Here is a 22,461-nt window from a genome sequence, read left to right as displayed (position 1 = left end):
TGTCCTTGATCAAGAAACTAAACCCCAAATTGCTTCATACACATTCATCCAACAGACCATCAAGTTGTGTTTAAATCAATAAAAATGTTACCATGAAGTTCCTTCTGATGATTCAGGTGATTACCAGAATCATCAAACTTTAACTTTAATAATTAACCTTTTATTTTAAGTTTTTGAATATTGAGGTGGTGTGACAGAGAAATTCAACTGTTCCTCATTTTGTGTCTCATCCTGAAAACAACCCCGAACCTAAAAAAAGACGCATAAAGACATCATCATTCAATATCACAATCTGTATTTATCAAGTCAAAGAAAGGCCGGTACAGAGCCAGGGTTCTTTTTATACATTATTGTTCATTCATTCAACCGTTTCCATGTTGGTGGTTTTGTGTCGGTATGTTACAGTGATTGCATAGTGGAGGGACGGGACTTCAAGACATGCACAGCATTAAGAAAGACTTTTTCATTCATGCAACCTCTTCGTCAGGATGTGTTTGTGTGTTTACTTTTGGTAAATATTAATCTCACTGCAACACACACTCAAAAAAAAAAAGAGAAAGGATGACAAAGGGGAGAGGGCAGTTTTCCATATTCAGCATGGATGGACTTGTTTGTTTTGACAGAAAATACTTCTAAAGAAATGCATTTGTACATTTTCAGGTTGTGCAGGCAGACAAACAGAGAGACAGACAGGCTGAGGGCAGATAGACTGTGGTGCTGTGGGGTCCTGGGAGGAGAAACTATATGTCAGCGAATATTCACTATTCACTCATCAGAGCTGGATCATCTCTGGCTGCTGTAAAAACTGTGACAGGAAACATTTGTTTGTTTGAATCTGGAGGAGCGGGGAGGGGACGGTTCCTTACTGCTAACGTTGACTTGCTGAGAACATTTCGCCTTGGTCTTTGTTGGTAAATTAAAGATAAAACTAAATAGAAAGAACGATGAAAAGAGTCATATACAAAGGTAGTCACTCGAACGAGCACTCCTAACATGTCCAGTCAGCTGTGGCACAAAGTCTGCATACTGTACTGACACCCTGTAATCAAAGTCAAATCATGACACTGTGAAATTATTATCAAGTCCGGCTTTGAGAGAAACTTATAATGAAATCGGAGTTTTATTTCTGAAAGAAAACTAGAGCTTTTATGACACATTATAACACATATACTCCTCAGATGAACACCAACATGTTCACTTAGATAATGTTTCTAACTGAGCTGCACACACACTCATCACTGTGTGTTTGTCTATAATGATCAGCCCTTATTGTCCACAAAACGTGCTCCATTTATAAAGGTATGCTTCAACACTTGATTGCATTCACAGTCTCTTGAGTCCCGTTTAAAGTCTTTCTCTAAAATATAAAAGCGTTAGTGTTTGCAGGCCTACTTCAGTCTAGAAGCTGGGACAGGTAGAAGGTAAATAAAGTGACGACAGACTGATCTCCTGCCAGTGTGTAAACACAAGACAGCATTTTAATAAACGACATATGAACAAACGCTGTGAGGCAGATTTAATGAAGGCTGCTGTTCTTATCTGGTGATTATTTTCTTAACTTATCAAGCACTCATTTGGTCTGTATCAGGATTATTGTCCTAACCATATCATTATAGAGTTTGTCTGATCAGCTGTTGCAGTGTAATGTTGTAAATCAAAGTCAATCTGAACCTATAAGAAGCTTTAACAAAGGACTGTTAGAATCCATTATGACTGTTGATTGGTTTTAATTAATGGACGCTCTTTTAGCTGGAGCTCGACTCTGCTCTCTTAATAACCCACACCAACATTTAAAGCATGATAAAAAAGTAAACAAATAAACAATAAATCACAAAGAAATGAGACTCTCTTCGACCTAACGCTGAACTTTTCTGGATGTGAAGTTTTCTCTGCTGGATCCCAAACACCACTGACCTGCAGGCCTCAACTCTGCAAAGAGGTCAGCGTCCCTTCAGTGCAAAGGAGAGGTTGCATAAAGTCTCAGTCCATCACATCTGTGGACATCATCATAGCGATAGACAGTTTCTATATCAGACAACCCTCATGGATTATATTTGATATTATTGCATACTGCTGAGAGATTCTGGTGCAGAAGATAAAAACATGTCAAAGACTGAAACTCATTTAATGGAAGAGACTGATGGACTACAAATAAAACAGAGAAAACTACATTTCAGTCAACATTAAGTAAAGATTTCACCTTCTGTCAAACTGCTGTGACCAACTCGCTCTGGTCCGGTATTCAGGATTATTATGATCTCATGATAAACATGTGTTTCTTAAAGGCTTTATATGCGATTTATGCTCGTATCTTCACACTGCATGTAAATTTACCTGAAATGAGCGTGATCTAGAAACACAGTTAAGCAGTGAGTACAGTATGTTATTCTTCTTTTCTCTAGTCCCTCAATTAAACAACTTTTATACACGAGGGGAGGAGTCAGTCGGCCGTCCGGGCGATGTAAACAAACTGAAGATATGACTCTGAAAACTCTGAAAACATCACAGACAGTGGGACTCGGGTGTTACACCCATTGTAGACAGTCATGACTCAGAGTTATTTTCAGAGTTTATACTTGATTTCTACATTTAAGTGTGAAAAATCACATCTAAAGACTTTAATTTGTTATTAGAAGAGGAGCAAAATCAGACCCTCGTCAGACAACAACAAACTTCTACATTGATGTCAACAGGAAAAGGAAACAATGACTACAAACACATGAATGATAAAGCAAAAGGTATTTTATTCATCATTTCATCTCTGCCGACAGACTGAGGCTGATGTGAACAGAACAGCACAGACACACAAACACGCAGGGTACGTACGAGCTCATCCAACAGTCATATAGAGTCACTTCAGTCTGTCGTGATGTAACTAGAATAAGAACAGTAATGATAGCTTGAAGTCATGTAGCGCCTTTCAAAGGACCTGAGGACGCCGTACATCCGAGCACACAAACAAAGACACATACGTGTAAAACATGTTCTGTTTGTTTCTGCTGAAAACAGACTCGACCCGACACAATGGCTCAAATCATTTTCAACTTTGTGATGTTTTCAGTCGGCTGTACCCTGCATGTTTGTCCTGTGTGTATCTATAATAAAGAGTGTTTAGATTCACGATCCCACAGCAGAGGACCGAACTGTCACTTCACACTCGGAAGATTTGCTCATTCAAAATTCATCTCTTTGTTCGTTGTGTTCATCATGCATGTAAATGATTGCATTGATATGGCATTCACACTCAGTTAAGATGCATAAAGTGTGTTGAAATAAAACAAAGATTAAAAAAGAAAAGAAAAAAGTTACACTTTTTTAAGACGTGTTTTATGATAAACACAAAAACCGGACCAACAGGTCAGGACAGAATTTAAAATCCTTCAGTGAAAATCTTCATACAGGTACAGAGAGATAGAATATTGCTTTCATAGTACGATCTTCACACTTTTTAAAGATGCAAAGAAATCTATCAACCAGGCAAAAAAAAAAATATAGACGACTGAGAATATAAAAAAGAAATCTGAGAGGGAGAAACTACCAGCACATGGAGGAGGATTTTTAAAAAGTCAATTTTGTCATCCGCTAGAATCAAAAATTCACGTCAGAGCTTTTTTTTTTTTTTTTTTATGTTAACTATATTTTCATAGTTAAAAGAGATTTAAAAAAAAAACTTGAGGACATGTTAGAAATGCCCGTCACAGAAACAGAAGGGAAGTGTCAGCTTTTGATTGACAGCCGCTGGCAGTCTTAGCTCCATCACCGGCAGCAAGAGGTCAAAGGTCACTGTTACGTATAAGCAGTTGATGGTCAGAGTTTTTGAAACACTGATATTTAAAAGTCCACAATAGCAGCCAAAGTGGAAGACCCCCCCCCCCCCCCCTCCAAAAAAAAAAAAAAAGCTCAGGTATAGCTTCTCTTTACTGGAGGTGGTCGAGTTAACCCGTCACAAATTTATCCAACCAGTCAGTTAATCATCATCCTTTAAGTTTCTTGAGGTAAAACTGACAAAAAAACCTTTTGAAAAACACATCAGACAAAGAACAAATCTAAACTAGTTTATTGTTTAAGTCTGATTTTCAGTGTTTTGGCTCAGTGTTGCCCCCTGTGGTTGTTGGGATGAAAAACACCAAATACACCTTTAGCCCTCCGGCCTCAGGGGGCACTACTGAGCTCGTTACCACACTGAGGTAAAGACAACTTACTTGGACATGTGTGAATCAGAATGAATAATAAATTGTGTTTTATACTTTTACAGCAGACTGAAAGGATCATCATTCACTGTTTGGTTTAAAAAATGTACACGTGGTTAACATCTCCACCAGATGACTGCGGCTGGTTTGTCGTGGCTTTTTTATTGGTTCTTAAAGACAACGTCATTAACAGAGCAAATAATCAACAATAAGAGAAACAGAAACAAACCATTCATACAGTAGCTGTGATACCAGAACAGACTTCTTTAAAAGGATCTTAAATGCTACCTGACCTGTGGGATGCTTCCACCAGGGCGTCAAACTGCCTTCAGTTTGCCCGGCTGCATTTACAGGTTAAATAAACTATGACGATTCTCCTCCTTATATTGACCTTCCCTTCCCTTCATTTATGGCTTTGTGGGCGAGTTCAAACATAAACACACGAGTGGATGCTGAGTCTGTGGGCTACAAAGACGAGCTGTATGTGACGAGTGATTTTCTCTCCAAGCAAAACATGCAATCATCTCACAACATACGGACACTGTGACCCATGTTTCTCTAAATATTTGGTCAGTCTGAAATCCTGCCTCTCAGCGGCGTGTCACTTCATCCTCTTATTCATCCAGTCATTCATCCTCGTCTCGTTCTTCACTAATGGGATGAAGAATAATGAGACAATCAGTGTGTGAAAATGTGTGTTGGATCAGACGTGTCTGGAAGACCGATGTGTCATATGAGCGGACGAACATATAAACACATGTAGCACACTGTAAGCACATACTAACATAAATAACCTGAGAGCTATGGAGACCCTGGGAGCAGAGAGCAGCAGCACAAACATGCACACGCACGCACACACACACGCTCGTGTACATACACACTTCATATCTGTTTTCAAAAAAAGGATGCCAAAGATTTGTGTGAGTAACCAAAAGAGAAAAAACAAAAGAGTAGTTTGAAGTAGTGAGAGAATAAAAGAGTAGACGAGGGCCTGTTTTGTTTTTTTTTGGGGTTTTTTTAGCCTGAGGGCCTCATTCATTAAAAACATGCCAGGCGCTGATTTTGTGCTTATGACCAAGCCAAAAATGTTATTCATGAAAAACTGAGGGTCAGGTTACCGGGAACTTCTCTGATTCCCTTTAAGATAGAAAACAATCAATCTCAGCCTCTACAGAAAGCCAAAATAAAAAGGCATTCACTTTTTTGCTATTTTGTAACCTTAATTAAAATTTTAACAAATGAGGCCTCTCGAAAAACCAGAGTCAATCATCAGATTACGTTTTTATCTCGTTGTGATCACTCATCAAACTGTGCAGTCTTATCTCTTATTAATTACACCTTGGAGCCTTGTTAGCCGCTGTGACCGTACCGTCTGAAGTCTTTAATTAAAAGGTTAAAGCCTCCCATCAGTGCAACAGAAAAAAACCCTTCAATCCTAAATAAGCTCTTTATAAATAAATAAATAAATGAAAGCTGCTCTTCTTGGACAGAATCCAACATAAACTGTAAGAACATTGAAGTCATTTTTGCAGTTGTGATCCTTCACTTGGGTTAAAATTAAAAGCCCTTGGTTATGTTTCAGGGCAGTGATTAAACATTCATTCATTCCTCTGTTTTCTGTCCTGATTGCTTTGAGGCCATCTACTCTTCTCACGTCCTACATCATCATCATCATCTGTGCATCTTCCCACAAAACTGTTTTCTGTCGAGTAGTGTTCATACATCAGTGGTGCATGTGGATGTTTGTGGTTCAGTGCTGTTTTGAGATTCAAAGAAAAACCAGTTTCATTCCCGCGTCATTGTTTGTTCAGAGCTCGAGACAGAACGGACGAGTGGAGAAAACAACACATCATGTTTCTCTAAGTTTTTGAAGTCTGTAAAACATTTTGGCTTTCTTTCATTCTCTTTCAGTTTCTGAGGAGTAATAAGACATAGTGTAGGATGTCTTGACTTACAGACAGACAGATAAGATACAGTAGATAGGACGGACAGACAGGAAATACATACAGATACAGCGCCTCTCATAGAAAAAATCAAACATGGAACAGAATGAGCTACGTTTTATCGTACTACCAGCAATCAGTAACAGCCTTGGAGTAAACGTGACGCGTGTTTCCCGTCCCGCTCTCTTGCATTAACGCTGCCGGGGGGGGGGAGGGTCCAGCAGCACAAAACTCCCTCTGCAGTTCTCTGAAACTGCCACCAGGGGGCATAGGTAAACTGTGTGTGCTCTCACCAAGACACAAGAAGAAGAGCGAGAGCGAACGAGAGAGAGAGAGAGAGAGAGAGAGAGAGAGAGAGAGAGAGAGAGAGAAAGATGTCTCCTGCTCCATATCCTGTCCTGTAAGTGAGCCTGGGTCAATCCTTCTGTCCTGTGTGTCACTTTCCATCCAAACACAACCGCTTCGCTGACAGTGCTGGAGGCAGAGAGGAGGAGGGGGGGGGGGGGCGTTCACTGCCAGTCTTTGACCCCGCCTCCTATTTGGAGTTCAGATGCTTCAATCCCGACAATATCTGTCGTCCAGCTCACTTTTTCTTACTTGACTTTTCCGAGCGCTTTGCGTCCGACTTCCCACCCCGTTCTGACCTTTCTGACCGCTCGCCTCTCTCCCTCTCCTTCTCCTTCTCCTTCTCTTTTTCACTTTCTTTGTCTGCCCGCTCAATACGATCGGCCATGTCCGAGCGCTCGCCCCCTCGCTCCGACCTGTTGTCCGCCTTGCTCCCGTCGCGGCGCGTGCCCTCGTCGGTGGATGAGGTAGTTGGTTGGGGCTGACCCCATTTGGCAATCTCCTCGTGCTCTGTAATACTCGCGGTGATGTTGTTGACCCATGATTTGAGGTCCTCCTGCAAGGGGAGAAGTAACCCATAAAATAAAGCCACTGATACAGCTACTGAAAGGGATACTTCACCCATTTGCATTAGGCTTTGTATCAAACCTGGTGGTGTTTTTGAATGGTCGTGCATCCCGCCCTCATTTTCCCCTGAGACGGGAAATCTTTGTATTTCTAAGTCTGAAAAGGAGCTTCCGATCACGCAATAATCGTCATTTTGCATCATCGGAAGCTGTTGCGGTTAGCAGGGTGAAACTACAACGCTAGTTCCTCATATTTTCGACCGCTGAAGCTACAGACCAATCACAGATCAGTGGGTGGGAACTCACTCCCACAATTCCTTCTGGAAGAAATCTCAGAATCAGTTGAAGAAACGGCCTTATGTGTTCAAGTAAACATGTCTGTAAACCTGACCTTAGTGGGGGTGGCCTGAGGTGCTGTGCATTCTGGGATTTGGTGTCTTTCATCCACATGACCCAAAAAGACACTTTCTGCCTTTTCTTGGCCAAGAAGGCACCAACTTCAAAATGTCTTTCACATTTCTACATATATGACCCAATGTCAATACAGATTCATGTTTCAACGGGTGAAGTATCCCTTTAAGCTACATTAAGACACAATTATTAAGTCAGAAATGCCTCACCTCATCTTTTGCATGAAACAAAAACTCGCTGCCATCCTTTGTCCTGCAACAAAAAGAAAATATATTACACATACATAGAGTGTGATGCAAATCATGCTTGGGGAAAAAACCTTAAGAGGGCTTGGCCGAATGGTATTTGTAACTGAAGGGATACAAGTTTTATCTATGTGTACTCAAGTTGGAGGACTCGTAAGAAGAAGATATGAAAATGAGTGGTCAAATATCAAAGCAGCCCTAAATCTGTTTACACAAACCCTGAGTTGTTTGGCCCGTTTGTTCGGTTCTTTTGGGACGGTGTAAATGCAGTGAGTTTGAACCTGGGGTTACCAACCAAAAGAGCCTGAAAAGGAGGGTGTCGTCACTCCAAAGCCGACTGTTATGCTCTGTGTTTATTGTGTAAGTGAAGTTGAACATCAGCTCCTCTCAAATCCATCTGCTGATCTGACCTGATCTGTAGAAAATGACACACGTGCGCCTTTATCTAAACATAAAGTATGAAAAGAGCTCCTCACTTGAGCGTGAAGACATTCTTCTTCTTCTTGTAACCGTTGGTGACGTCGCAGTGGCAGTGGGAGAGGTTGAGCAGCGGCTCGTTGTTGTAGGACGTGGTAGTGTTCTTGGCGTCCTTGTAAAAGCCCATCTCCCCTTTGTTCAGCACGCAGTAGAGGTTGACCCATGACCTGCTGTGGTGTGGGAAGGTGGGAGGTATGAGGAGGGAGGGAGCGTGGAGGAGGAGGGGGCGGTGGAGTGGAGGAGCAAGGGGAAAGTGGGGCGGTGGTGGTTGAGGGGGGGGGGAGATGGGGGGAGTCAGGAGGAGCTGCAGAGTCGCTCTCGCTAAGCTAACACCTCACTCACCTGACCAGAGCACAGGTGGGTAGGCAGGATGGACCAGCGCCAAGAAGGGAGGAATAAACACACTGCCGAACAAACACAGACGAATGGACACACAGACGCACAAACAGAGGAGGTGGGGGTGGAGGGGCTGGGAGGGAGGGTACACACATGTGTGTCTGTATGTCATATGACTTACCTTGGAGGAGACGCGAGGAGCAGCCAGAAGCATCGAGGGAAAAGAGGAGAAAAGACAAAGAGTTTGGTTAAATGACATTTTGGCAGCAACAAAACAGAAACTCACACGTTCATGCTTCTTCTTCTTCTTCCCCCTGTGAGCGTGTTTACATGCACACAGCATTCCAATTAATACACAACACCCAGATAAAGGTATTATTCAGAGCAAGCTGTCTCTGCGCAGTTTAATATCCTGAACCCAAATAACTGAGCGAACCAAAAATAGAAACAGAATTAAAATAACTAAAAGACTGGAGAAGACCAACGGTGCATGTGATGAGGTGTCTACACGGCTAATTTTAGCGTGGCTATGGTTTTGATTTTAAAGAAGATAAAGCTCCTTAAAGCAGAGTTAAACCTGGGCATTGACAAAGAAGAGGATTTAAATGAAATCTCAAACAACATTAAGATCTTGTTTGTGAACAGCCACTGGCATCTTTTTATCTATAAAGCCCTCACTGGAAAGCTTCCATCATATATCCCCTCCTTACATCTGAACCCTGGTCCATTTTTAACCTGCTCGAAAAAGAGAGAGAGGCTGCTTCTCCAGGTTCCTCATGCCAGGACTGACCTGAGGAAAACTGCTTTTAGTGTTAGTGCTGCAAACTCCTGGAACATTTTACAACAGGACCTGAATTTGAGCACTTTCATCCCTTATGGACACTTTAGAAATATTATTTTTAACTGCTCAATACCTGACTGTAACTGTTTTATTTGATTGTAATTACTGACTTATCTTTTAAATTATTTCAGTGTATATATTTTATTGTTCTTATTGCTCTTTTATTGATCTTATTTTCTGTAGTAGCTTTATCTCATTTCTCGTTGTTTATCATGTATGTATGTTTTCTCGGCATCGTTGTAAATGAGGCTCGCCCTCAATGATCTCTCCGAGAACTTAAATAAAGGTTGATGATGATTTCTCAAAACACTCATTAGGAAACATCAACGTCAAAAACGTTCCAAACAAGCCAACAGGGCTTTTAAGAACGACATGAATGAAGTTTTAAACGACTGCCTTTCGGACTTTGGTTATAATAGTGCGACATTAACATAGACATGAATATAAAGCTGGTTTTTAACTGAGCGTTTACTCTTATCAAAAGGTAATGTCGGCCTATCAGAGATGAGAAGACGGTCTTCAGAGATTTTAAGGTAACGTCTCTGGTTGCCCATTAAACAAAGTCTCCCTACATGATGTTCACAGAGCTTTGGTGATTGAACTAACAATGTTTTATTTAAGTTATCTCTGTAAAAATGGAACTATGGATGGAACTTTCAGAAACTGGAAACTGATTTGACACTAAAACAAAAACATTATTTTTTCTAGCGTCCCAGATGTATTTATTTCTGACTTTAATAACTTTTCATTGAAGTTAGAATGAAGATAAAATATCAGAAACTAGATTCAGCCAATCAGAGGAACGGATGAAAAAACAGATTAAATAAGAACTGCTCTTCTCCTGATCTGATTTGAATGAAATGATCTTTATACTACACTATACAGGAAGTGTTGTATTAGTTTAATAAGATGTATCGTATTTATCTGAGTACACACCGCTCACATGCACTGATCAAATAACAAGGAACACTTGGTTATTCTGAATAATACCAGAACATTAATGTGCATGTAAACAAACGCAGGGCCTCTTCATGTAGCTATGTAACAGAGACAGGTTGAATCTAAATCTTTCCTCTCAAGGCTTACTGTATCCTCTCTGTCTCAGTATTAACTGGAGGAGAATCCTGAGGGTCCGCCCCCTCAGATCCTGTCCTCCAATTAAATCTGAGCGTTAAGACAAAAAAAAGAGAGCAGACATAAGCCGAACAAGGATGTGTTTGGAGATTCACACTTGTCCAGATTTAAGCCATTCAGGATTATGCTTTACCTTGCCATGTACATAATCAGAGCATGTACATTCGAGACATTCATCCATTGCCTCAAGTGGGAACGTGAGTGGGACTCATCCACAGCTGGAAGGGGGGGGATGAGCTTTTAGCTGTGCGTGGTCAGCCCAGCCATTAGAGGGCAGTGCAGAGAGAGACTTTGCTGTTGGCGTCTCTTTGGAGAAAGCGGTGGCGGATCATCTGTGGAAGCGAGGTAGTGATTCTGTGCGTGTGTGTGTGTGTGTGTGTGTGTGTGTGTGTGTGTGTGTGTGTGCAGGGCAGGTTCTGGGTACAAGGCAAGTGTAGCCATCTACAGCTTCATCAACCTCCAATCCCACGGCATCCATCAGCCCGCCAGCCAGCAAACTGATGTCTTCTTCTGTGCTTTCTTTCTGTGCGCTCGTGTTAGAATGTGAGGCACCGTAAGCATCATGCGTGATGTTTTTACATGCAGTAAGATGTCAGGAGGATGCTTTTAAATTTATGTAGCTGTGTATCTTCACATCCTGATCCTGATGATCAGAGATGACACGCAATCAAGTATTCATAAACTGCAGCCTAACACGAGATAACAAAGTGACTACTGGTGCCACTTTATGGTGTACACTGATTTAAAGCTTTCTGAATTGGCACCTTTCTAGCAGACAAACAGTTCCTCTTTATGCTGACAGAAGCAATATGACAAAAAAACCTGGATTATTGCTTAGTACAAATTATCAACCATCAGCCTCTAAAACTTTCTGCTTTTTGGGAGCAAAAAACACATTTGTTTCTGTTTAGAAATCAAAATAGTGCTATTGAAATCAATCCAAAACAAATAGTTATGCACTACCACTTCACTAATTAACAATGTAAACCAATCTGAATACTGTAACTGTATTTTTCTGCCAATTACAGGAGACGCAATGTGCTTAGAAACTGTCTTTGTTCAAAGTCTTTGGAAGAGGATAAAGACGGACATAAGGACTTAACTTCCACTACGCAGAACGTGGAACCTTTCCTTAAAATGTTTTCTAATGAACTAATGAACTAATGAAAAATGTAAATGCATCTCTTGAATCTAAACATGTGAAAACTATATTGTATGCATGCTTCTAAAGATAATCAGTGAATCCAGGGCTTAGCTAAGTATTGCCCTATTTTTTTTTGTGTCTTCATGTGTCAGTCATGCATCCGTTCAAAATGTCCGACGCAGTGTCAGCGCAGTGTGTGAGGATTTGCGCTCAGCATGCGGAAGTCATGCCCTGTCCTTTGTTGTAGCTTATAAATGAAGGAGGAAGTGATGTCATGAGAAACAGACGTCAGGCCTACGACTGGCTGTTGCTGCAGCCGACATGAGTCCAATATTCCTATAAAGCACTTTTCAGCAGTTATTTTTTATCCCACTTCAGTGCTGGAGGAATAAGTTATCTTTTTATGAGAAAATGTGGATATTTCTTTTTGATAAACCACAAAATAGAAGACACAACCTTCCTGGACTGCCAAATTAAGCTGTTAATATTACCTCCAATTACTATTTAACCAAACATTATCTTGTATTCAGTATTCCTTGATTCTGGTCCTCATGACACCAGTGTCCACCCTCCTTCTCTCTGACTTCTCTCATGCAGATGTAATGCCCTTCATTATGACCCTGAACACCCACCTATTAGTGCTCTTCTTCAGGCTCTCGATGTCCAGCTTGCGGAAAAGGAAGCCCTCATGGTGTGCGGTGTGTGTTGGCGGCTGGGGGACTGCCGGGCTGCTCTGGGCCGGAGCAGACCTGGACCGCCGTGTTGTCTCTCCGGCCTCTTTGGGTCGTGGTCGCCGCCGGGGTTTTGGTCTGTCCCGAGCTCTAGGCCGCTCGGGACGGGAAGACTTTTCTGGTATTCCGTTGGGCAGGCGGGGCACCTCACCACGGGCCTGAGGGTGGGGATGAAGTCAGTGAGCATATCATTCATGGTTTTAAAGATAGAATTGGTTAATATTATTTAAGAATTTCATGGCGTTAGGTATCACTGTGTCTATGTGTAAGTTCTGCAAGTTATACATCCAGTGTTCCTGTTCACTTCAACCAGTGAGCAGACCTGCTGATCTATCAGTATGACACCAAAGACTCCTACTCTACATAACTCTGTTTTCTCCGTGTTTTTCATATAGAAATACAACTTTTGTGAGGACATGTTGGTTGCTATTAATTTTCTGTGATAATACATTGTTCATTAATTGTCAGAAAGCATGTGAGAGGTCTAAAGTTAAAACTATTCAACTTAATGTGACTACAGATGTCAGCAAATAAAGAAAATAAAGAAAACGATCGTCTAAACTGGTGATGTGGGAGGTGTGCTGTGTTTCTTAAATACATGCAACACAGTGTGTTTGGAAGAAATGCAAAAACAAACAAATAAAGCTCCAGACCTGTGCTGCTTCTCTTTCTTGAAGCTGCTCTACAATTTCTAGCAGGGTGGATCTCTTTTCTCTGCCAAGAAAAAAAGACAAGTTAGAGAATCACATTAACCTTGTTGTCAATCTGGATTTTTAGTCTCACTATCCGTCATGATCCAACTGTAATGCCAAACATTTAAGATGAACATTTTATTTGCGCTCTTAAATGCTATTAATAGTCTCACCCTCCTGCCGAGCGTCTGTCTGAGTGCTCCTTCCCCGTGTCGTGCTCGCTGGATTCCTGCCTCTCCAGCCGGTGTCGATCTCTTTCTCTTCGTCGGCCCTCGTGGCCTCCGTGGCCCTCCTTCTCACTTGACGTTTGTCTCTCCAGCGTCCGTCTATCCCGCCTCTCTGCATGTTCCCTCCACACCTCCTGAGGCAACTCGTCCCTGCGTGCCTGGATCAGCTGCTCGCTGGACAGCTGCCTTTCTATCTTGTGATCTCCTCGGTGGCCGTGGGTCTGGACCTGGGGCTCAGCGTGGCCTAAAGGGTCAGTCCTTGACCCTCGGGGCCCTCTGGTGGGCTCGCTGTGCAGACGCTCCCTGCCAGGCTCTTGTAGCACCACCTCGGCCATCACAGCCACCTCCGCTTTCTCTGTCCCGATCTCTCCCATCATTATCTCCCGCTCTCTCCCTCTTTCTCTCTCCCTCGCTTTCTCCAGTCGGCTGGCCACAAGCAGCGGCGTCACTGCGTCATCCAAATGTTTGATTTTTGGCTGCCTCAGATATGGGGACGTTTTCGTCTCCAGTGTCCTTGCAGCCTGTGCTGGATGGAGATGACTCATTACCTTTACCGCCTGGTCTTTCGCTGCACTGGTGCCCTCTCGCGCCTGGTTGGCTGATACTAGCATGGCCGCTGTGGCTATCGATGCGATCGAGGAAGGCGAAGGCTTGCCTATTCCTGCAGCCACTCCAACCACAGCACCCTGTCGCGCCTCCAGGGTGTGGCGGTAGCTGGAACCGTTCATCACGGGGATGTAGTTAGCGACTGTGGAGCCCAGTCGACGCGCCACAGATGAAGGAGAAGGTGTTGGAGTAGCAGGTGAGGGAGAGGGAGGAGAGCTGGCTTCGTTCTGTTCATAGATGGTCTGTCTGGCTACGGGGGAGATTGGGAGGCGGGGGAGAGTGGATGGAGTTAGTGAGGCATCTTGGGGGTCTAGGAAGACTTTCCGACCCAGCAGAGGCGTTGGGGGTAGTTTACTTTGCTCTGCTTTCAATTTTTCTACCTGCAGAAAGAAAAGAGAAACAGCTTTAAAAACAGACAAGAAATCAGTTTGACTTGATTGATTCTGTATATTAAATGAAAACAACGTCCTGTATATTGGGAATCAAGTGTGATTGTATTTCAGAACTTAAAACTAAGTCTTTACAGCAGAAACTTCTCTTGACAGTGTTGATGCTGACATACCGTGGTGAGTCGTCGCAGCGAGCTGAATCGCTCCTCCCAGGTGGCGGCAGCTTTGCGGAAGGCCTCGTGTCGACGAATCAGCTGCTCCACCTCGTCAACACTCCCTCCCAGCTCCTTGCTGCTGATGAACGGCTCCTGAGCGGTCAGCCACGCTTCGGCCACCACCGCCTCCTGGGCAAACTGGTGAACCTCCAACACTGATGGGAGCAAAAAAAAAAAAAACCTAATTCTTTCCATGCAAAATGTGTACATCTCTTTCCAAACATAGAAAACAGATTATAGGCCTGTGCGTGTGTGTGTGTTTGTGCAGATACTCACATTGCTGTAAGACTTCCCAGTGCTTGTCCCACTTCTCAGACAGCTCAAGCTGCTTACCAATAACCTTCTCAAGCTTCTCCTTGATCTGAAAATCAAAACACCAACTGTCAGCATCATATCATTACAGAGGTTAGACCCTTCTGTCTTGTTTATCTTACTAAACCCAGCCACCAGAACAAAAACTATTCAAACTTTGCCAAAAGCTTTTTGATGCAATTTTATTTTGCTTAAAAAAAATAAAAAACATGAAATGATTTTCAGCTGCCACATGAGCCCAGTGAAGAAGACCCTGCAGTATAAAAAACTGAGTTTACAGCTACATTGAGTATTAACTTCAGGAAGACAAAATCTATCCTTCAAATGTACCTCTTCAGCTGCTGGGTTTCTCGCAGCCAGCAGGGTTTTACCCATCTCGATACACTCCAGGGTGCTCTGACTGCGAGCGTCTACTTCACTCTTCAGACTCTGGTGATAATTCATCAGCACCTCTACTGAGGACACGTCCCTGAAAGAGCAACAATATTTTAATGAATGGAGAAACCTAAGTTAGCACACCAGATGAAGTTCTTAAGATCACACAAGGTAGACTTCTTACTGAAGTCTTCTCCCTTGGTTCATCACAGTTTTGTATTCTCTTGCGCATGCTTTAAGTACTTTATAACATCACCTTGATTTAACACTGAGGTGGAAATGAAAAGCTCCTGTTTCTGTAGTGTACCTGGGTTTCTCTCCCGTCCCGATCTGACAGATGATTGAGTCCATCCAAATGATCTGATCTCGAACCAAGCCAAAGAACCTCAGCTTGTCCGTCTCAGTGGTAATCTGTAGTCGACACTCCTCGCAGGATGTAAGCAACTCTTTCCAGTACTGCATCACGTCATGCTCGCAGCAGGCGATGGCATCGGCCTTCTCGCCAGCGTACACTGTCCTCAGCTGGGCTGCACTCTCTTGCAGCTGACGCACCTGGTAGAGGTAGAAAGTAGACTTGAGTAAAAAATGAAGAAGCAGAAATTAGAAATATATACATAAAGAGAGTTTGCTTTCCAAATGACGCACAAAACCCAGCTGCTCTGACAGCTGTGTTTGGTCAGGGCCAAATAGTACAGTTTCTGTCACTGTAGTGGACTCAGAGCAGCTGGGATTATGTATTTTCCTTCACCTGTCTGTCTGTTCACCAGGTGCAGCACAGAGAATTCATAGAGCTACTTTAAATGCAAAGGTGCAATAAAGATTTAAACTCACATGGAACCTTTTTGTATTTACAGTACGAAAAGAAATGTACTTGAAGTGATGACAATCTAAACTAAACTATCAAACTAAAGATTGTTTTTTAAAAGCTGAACATGATACATAGGATAGTGTGTGATCAGTATACCAAGTATACCATGTTACAGGAGTTTAAGAGTTTTAGACAAAGACAAGTAGACCTTAGTCTTTCTCACCTCCACCTCATGTGAGGATGAAAGTGAGTTAATCAGCATTAGAAGTGGACAGAGTGATCATCACAGTATGAGTATTGAGGCCAGTTGATAAATGAACAGGTTATTTAACATGCTCCCTGCTCATGTGTGCGTGTTCCTTTACTTGTGTGACCAGCAGCTGTATGTCCTGTTCAAAGCTGTGCAGGAGTCTCTGCAGGGTGCTGGTGTTGGCAGTGCTGCCCTGACGAGCCCGAACCTCCGGCAGCCTCTGATGTTTGTCCTCAATTTGAGTCAAAACCTAAAAAAAAAAAAAGAACATAGAAATTAAAAAGGGATCGTAGCATACAGTGGCAAGAATGAAAACTCTGTATATATTTATTTTAGGTGTGAAATCACTCTACATCAGTTCACTCCTTTTTAAATAATCTGGAGACAAAAAGTGTGTCATGTATAAGAGTTGACACAACACCAGATTTTAAAAACTTTTTCTAATAAAAATCAAACCGTATCAGTACCTTTTGATACAGCAAAAACAGTAGAAGCCTTACACACCGTATAGTGGGACATTTCTTGTTTTTATTTTCAAAACAATGCAGGCAAATTACTGCACAGTTTAAATGGCAGAAATATGTTTTTGTGCAATTTAGACATCGCTCTCTTTCTTTTGGTTAAAACGACTGAAGGTGGTTTTGACAACCTTATTGTGTTATTGTTTATTTACATCTCGTTTGTGAAGTCAATAAAGTGGAAATCATATATCAATATAGTATTATATCTCCTCCGGTATCTCACCTCTCGGCAGTCAGAGAAAAACTTGTGCAGCTGGTGTGAGGCAGCAAGCATCTGCGCCCGGGTCTCCATCAGTTCCAGTAAATCTGCCCAGGCCTCATTCACTCCGTCCTTCCATTCAGCAATGGTGGCGGCCTCTGAGTGGCCGTAGTCAATGAGCTCGTCCACCATCTGGTTCACAGCGGTCACTCGCTCTTGTCCCACACTGCCTGTCTCTGACGCAAACTCTGTAAACTTTTCCTGCAGGACCTGGTGGTTTTGTAGTGGCAGAAGACAGAATGGAAACTAAATGTAAAAATAACAGATAAGATTTAGAAATATTTTGTTAAATTTTGTGAGTAAATCATCATGTATAATTCTTCATATGCTTTCAGGTAAGTTGTATAGAAGCAGGTGTATAAGCTACAGTATACTAATCAAACTTATATTTAAAGTTGGTAAATCATCATGGCACTTATGTTATACAAATGTTTCCTGAATCTGTTATTCATCCACAAGCACCATCTGCTGACACACTTACAGTAACATGCTCAAAGTCTTGACCGAGTTCAGGCGAGCTGGCAACCACCTCCCTCTGAGCGATCCACTGCTCCAGCTCGTCCACCTCCCTGTTGAGCTGGTAGAGCCAGTACTGCTGCTCCAGGCGGCTCTTCCTCTCCTCCACCAGGTCCTTCAGAGACACGTACAGACGGTCGATCTGAGACTGACGCTTGCTGATGTACTCGCTGTGGAACAGAGAACAGATAGCGTGTCAGGGCGGGAATAAAAACACTCAAGAGAGAACTGTGGCATTTATTTTTATTTATTGTCAGGATTAAAAAGGAAGTCAGGGTTTGCTTTTGACATCTTACTAAAACTGTACCATCAGTGGCCTCTTTCAACACTTCAGATCTTTTAGGACCCCCCTTGCCCTTAAAGCTGCCTGAGTTCATTTAAGGATGGCCTAAATACAGCGCTTAAAACACTCTCAGAGATTCTGCTCCATATTTACATTTTGGCATCCCGTAGTGGCAGCAGACGTTTCATCTATAAATTAAAGCTATAAACCTCTTGTTCCTCCATGACAGTCAACATATTTTCAAATCTCTTCTTGAGATAACTTCTACAACAGGACATGAAGTGTTACTATGCTGTTTGTAGCCATAAGAACTAAACGATGCAGGATTGAAACCCGCTGGGTTCCTCTGCTACTGTGCTGCAGCCCATTCACTTCAAGGATCAGGGTTCTTTGTGTGTTAGGATGGCTCTTCTTCTTCTTCTGTGTGGCATTGTTGTAACATATTAGAGCTGTCACCTTCCTGTCAGCTTAAACCAGTCTGTTTTTAAGTAACACTATAACCAGTCCTCTTTTGACTTTTAAAATGAAATACTTAATCTGACCATAACCCCATGCTGGGGTCAGAATACATAATTTGAGGGGATTTGCAGAATGTATTTGTTGTGACAAACCTTGCTGACAAATCTCTGTGTTTACATGCTCACCAGTCTGGATGCCCCATCTCCAGCAGCTGTCGACACTGCTGTGACAGCAGGCCGATGGTCTCGGCGTAGTCCTCGATGGTCTGTTCCAGGATCAAGTGTTTCTTCAGAAGCTGCAGTGTGCTCGGTTCATCCTGTTGGGAGGAGGAAGCGACGCACAAAAGGAGAAGTTTCACTTTAAAATAACACAAGTGATCTATCTCGCCCTGTGTGGTGTAAACTTTCATTCAACGTAAAGAGGAAATTTTGTTGGGATTAGATTCCAAACAAAATGAGACAAAAAATGAAGCATTGCTGATGACTAATGAGACTAACAACTGATGATGAGCAGCTCTGAAATGCATCTTTCAGATAGAGGCACACCCACCTTCCCCTTCTCCTCGTTCATCATGTGCAGCTCCTGCTCGCTGAGCCAGGTCTCCACCTCGGCCGTGTCAAAGTAGTACTGCTGGGCCTGGTACATGGCATCAAGAATCAGCTGCCTCCTCTCGGTCTCTGTCCAGAGCAGAGCCCACAGCTGGGCCAGCTGGTCGTGCCCTGCCCTGACACAGTCGGCCTCAGGGCTGCGTATGGACGCTATGATCCCTGCCCTCTCCAAAACGTCGTCGATCCGGCTCCTGTGGCCCTGCAGCTCCCTCTGAAGGGTCTGCAGGAGAGGAAGAAGACCATGACAGAAAGAAGAGATGGCTGTTTAAATCTTTCCTGTGATGTTTTGAAAGAAGGAATGATAGAGAGTCACTGTTATGTTGCAGAGTTAAAAAAAAGCAGCGTGCATGAAAAATGAGAAGGGAGGAAAAAAGGAGTTAGATTTTGCACATCATGTTAATCCATCATATATGACATGTCTAACTGTTGGTGATCATGACTTAAGGTTTTAAATCAGGCTTTTTGTGTGAACTGTTTATATGTTTCAGTCTATAAAATGGCAGTAAAAATGACTGCCTGATTTTCTCACCTGATTCTTTTTCATGAGCTGCTGGACCTCCTGCAGAGTGGAGCCGTGCTCCTGAGACATGGCCATGGGGAGGCGCTCCTGAACCCACAACTACAACCACAACAATAAGACACACAACATCCAAGAGTTTGTGGGAGCACCTCATGTGTTTTATGTGACCGTGTCTGCATGTGTGATTCTGTACATTCAGAGAAATACCTTTTTTAAATCTCATGAATGATGAACTCAAAGATAGAGTGACATCTCAGAAATAGTCAAAATCATTTGAACTTCAAGAGGGCTGAGCAATAACTGACAATAACTGGTTTTCATTTTGCATGCATGTGCAAATAAAAATGAGTTTACAAAGATTTTTGGGGATCAAACAGCGGTTTTCAAAATGTAAATAATTCCTCTTTATTATAAAGACTTGTTTTAATTATGAGGTATGAATAAGTTTAGTTATGTAAAGGTTATGGTTTAGATTTTGGTCTCCAGGAATTCAAAGAAACTGCTGAAAACCTAATTTTGTGTTTGCTTGTGTGTTTGTGCGTTGGCTGTAAACCATCAAACTAACAATCTCGTCTTCCAGGTCTCGTCCAACTTGGTGAACTTCCTTTGACGCCAGCAGGATGCGCCGCCTCTCCTTCAGCGGCTCGATCAGACGCACCATCCTGGCCTCTACGGCAGCCTGCCGCCCGCCGACATTCTCCTTCACCTGCGTGTGCTGCGGGATGGTGGACACCTGCACCTGGAGCTGACCCACCTCCTTATACCACTCCTCCATCTGGGTCTCCATGGTCTGATGAGGAGAGGGAGGAGGACAAGTTTAAAACAGGCGGAGGAAAAGAAGTCGTGTTGGTTGGGAGAGAGGGATTGAGGTTGTTGAGAAAAAGAGAAAAGATTTAGTGGGAAGAAAGAGGAGGAGTGAGAGGATTTGAAAGAAGTGCAAACTATTGTGAGTTTGTTTTTGTAAAGATTCTTTGGTGGTGGAAAATTCATGTTTGTGTAGTTTTAATTCTGACACAGATTTAAGATAACTACTGTGTGTGTTAAGTGAAAAGACGAATGTGCTAAAAGAGTACCTACAAATAAACTGATAAACCCCGTATGTAGGGCTATCAGTGTCTGTGGCTAATCCAAAAATTAAAGATAAAGTGCAGCAGAAGGCATGTTAGCATCATAGGTTTCTCTGATTTGTAAGCAGAAAAAGTGAAACATGGCAGATCAATGAAACAAAAAAAAGGATTGCTGCAATCTCTCTAGCAATAAATCTTTCCAAAAAAAAAAGATTGTTTAAAAACATAAAAATGTTAGAAATCAAAGATGTATTAAAAGATCAGCATGAAAACAAAGGTGAAGCTAAAAGAATAACTCAAAATAAAAAGACATGAAGTGTGAAGTTTACTGTACCCCTTGGCAGGATGGATGCTGGGTAGTGGAGTTGGGTTTTGGAGTGAGGATGATGTGGTAAAGCAGAGCTAATGGCGGCCTGTTAAAGGAAGCTGTAAGCTGCATGCTGTGGGAGAGGACAGTGAGACATGTTCTGAAACGATGAAGGAATGGAAGAATGAATCTGAGCGTTAACTCGGTAAACATCTGCCTGATGTTTGTGAGTCAAGAATCGGAGTGAAGAGTTTCATCCCGACATCACACGGGTGGAAGACGACTTTTTTACAACACATCACTGACTGACATGAAAGTCTGTTTACTTATTCAGTTATTATAAGACATGCTGGAAAACTTTGCACTGCAAATGTGATTCTTGTTTGCTTTTGACTAGTGGAAGTAGGGCGGCAATCTTTGGGTGTCTCACCATTCAGTTCGATTTAGAATCTATTTTCAATTCAAAACAATTCATCATTCAAAGTCTATTTTTCAGGATGTACTCCAGTCACTGGCTGAATTTCTTGCTGCTCCATTTGGCATTCTCCTGAGTAAAAGAGCTAGCCTTAGCACTTAGCAGGGAGTGACTGATTAGCCCCCCCCCCAAAAAAAGGGATTTCTGGAAGTTATGAATCAATTTAAAATCTCAGAAGATAAGAATCTGGATTTTTACATAAATCAATTGTTTTCCCCCACCTCTAAGTGGAAGACTTTCATGATTCTCCACGTGTAAGAAACGGACAGACAAGAGATGTAAGACTGAATTTTTACTCCTGGACGTATCCCATCAGATAAAATATATGAGAGACGTTGATTATAGAGGATTAAAAATTACAGAAAGACATAAAGGTCTGGTCTGAGGGGATTCTGGGTAATCTGCGTGTGAGGAGTTTCATAACTGTCTCTTAAAATCCAAAAATAAAACATAAACTAACACGTACAAATAAAGACACGTTTCATGATATATGAATACAATTTAATATAAGAGTCGTTTTAATTCAATACTGATGGAAGAAAATGATAATATAATAGGATCACTTTTATGCACGGCTGGATTCCCCTTGGCTGGTCAATAGTAACTTGATTTTTTTTATATTGATTGATCCACGTATACACATACTCCTCACTAGATTAATACTGCAGAAAAATAGTACTTTTTGTCTTCAGTTTTTTCCTGTTGTTAAAAAGCTTGAACAGTTTTATAACAGTCGTTAAATCACCAGTCTGCAGTTTAGCATTAAATGAATGCACTAAGATTCAGATAATAAAATGCTTTCCAGACAAATTTTCTATTCAACTCAATGAATCATGAACTTAACAAACAAACTGCTGATTTAGTTTGAAAATCAGAGAATCCTACATGAAGTCTTTTATTTTGAAAATCCACACTTTTAATGAATCTATATTTTAAGAACGATATCATGATGAAACTCTTCCACAGCTCACGGGGTCGACGGGGATGCTGATAGCTTTATGGTGTTAAAAAGAATAAAAGTCGTTGTCAGGGTAAACGTGAGTCTGAGCGGCTGGAATGAGATGAAGCGCTGAGGAGGAGAAAGCGTTGAAGGCACACGGTGAAAGCTGCTGTTGTAAGTCTTTTCCGAACATGATGTTTGGTTTCATTATTAATGAGACGAGGCCGTCATTGTGTGGAAATGATAACGTAAACAGTGAGTCATTCTGC

The 22,461-nt window shown here is 42.1% G+C and overlaps 1 protein-coding gene across 1 annotated transcript in view; it reads right to left on the bottom strand.

The window, feature by feature from the left end:
- Positions 1–2,722: 2,722 nt before the first annotated feature.
- Positions 2,723–22,461, bottom strand: part of LOC109991268 (spectrin beta chain, non-erythrocytic 4) — a 54,327-nt gene continuing 34,588 nt past the window's right edge. Inside the window, 17 exon segments of the mRNA XM_065960263.1 lie at positions 2,723–7,034; positions 7,665–7,707; positions 8,177–8,347; positions 12,265–12,521; positions 13,017–13,077; positions 13,229–14,268; positions 14,451–14,647; positions 14,769–14,853; positions 15,135–15,273; positions 15,487–15,731; positions 16,353–16,487; positions 16,982–17,227; positions 17,499–17,703; positions 18,461–18,591; positions 18,825–19,103; positions 19,413–19,502; positions 19,969–20,193. Of these exon segments, the coding sequence (XP_065816335.1) occupies positions 6,717–7,034; positions 7,665–7,707; positions 8,177–8,347; positions 12,265–12,521; positions 13,017–13,077; positions 13,229–14,268; positions 14,451–14,647; positions 14,769–14,853; positions 15,135–15,273; positions 15,487–15,731; positions 16,353–16,487; positions 16,982–17,227; positions 17,499–17,703; positions 18,461–18,591; positions 18,825–19,103; positions 19,413–19,502; positions 19,969–20,193 (3,867 nt within the window). The 3' untranslated portion in view covers positions 2,723–6,716.

This window comes from Labrus bergylta, chromosome 11, assembly GCF_963930695.1.
Source record: "Labrus bergylta chromosome 11, fLabBer1.1, whole genome shotgun sequence".
Lineage (NCBI taxonomy): Eukaryota > Metazoa > Chordata > Actinopteri > Labriformes > Labridae > Labrus > Labrus bergylta.
Note: the sequence above shows the minus strand (reverse complement) of the source record. Positions and strands in the feature narration are given on the sequence as shown.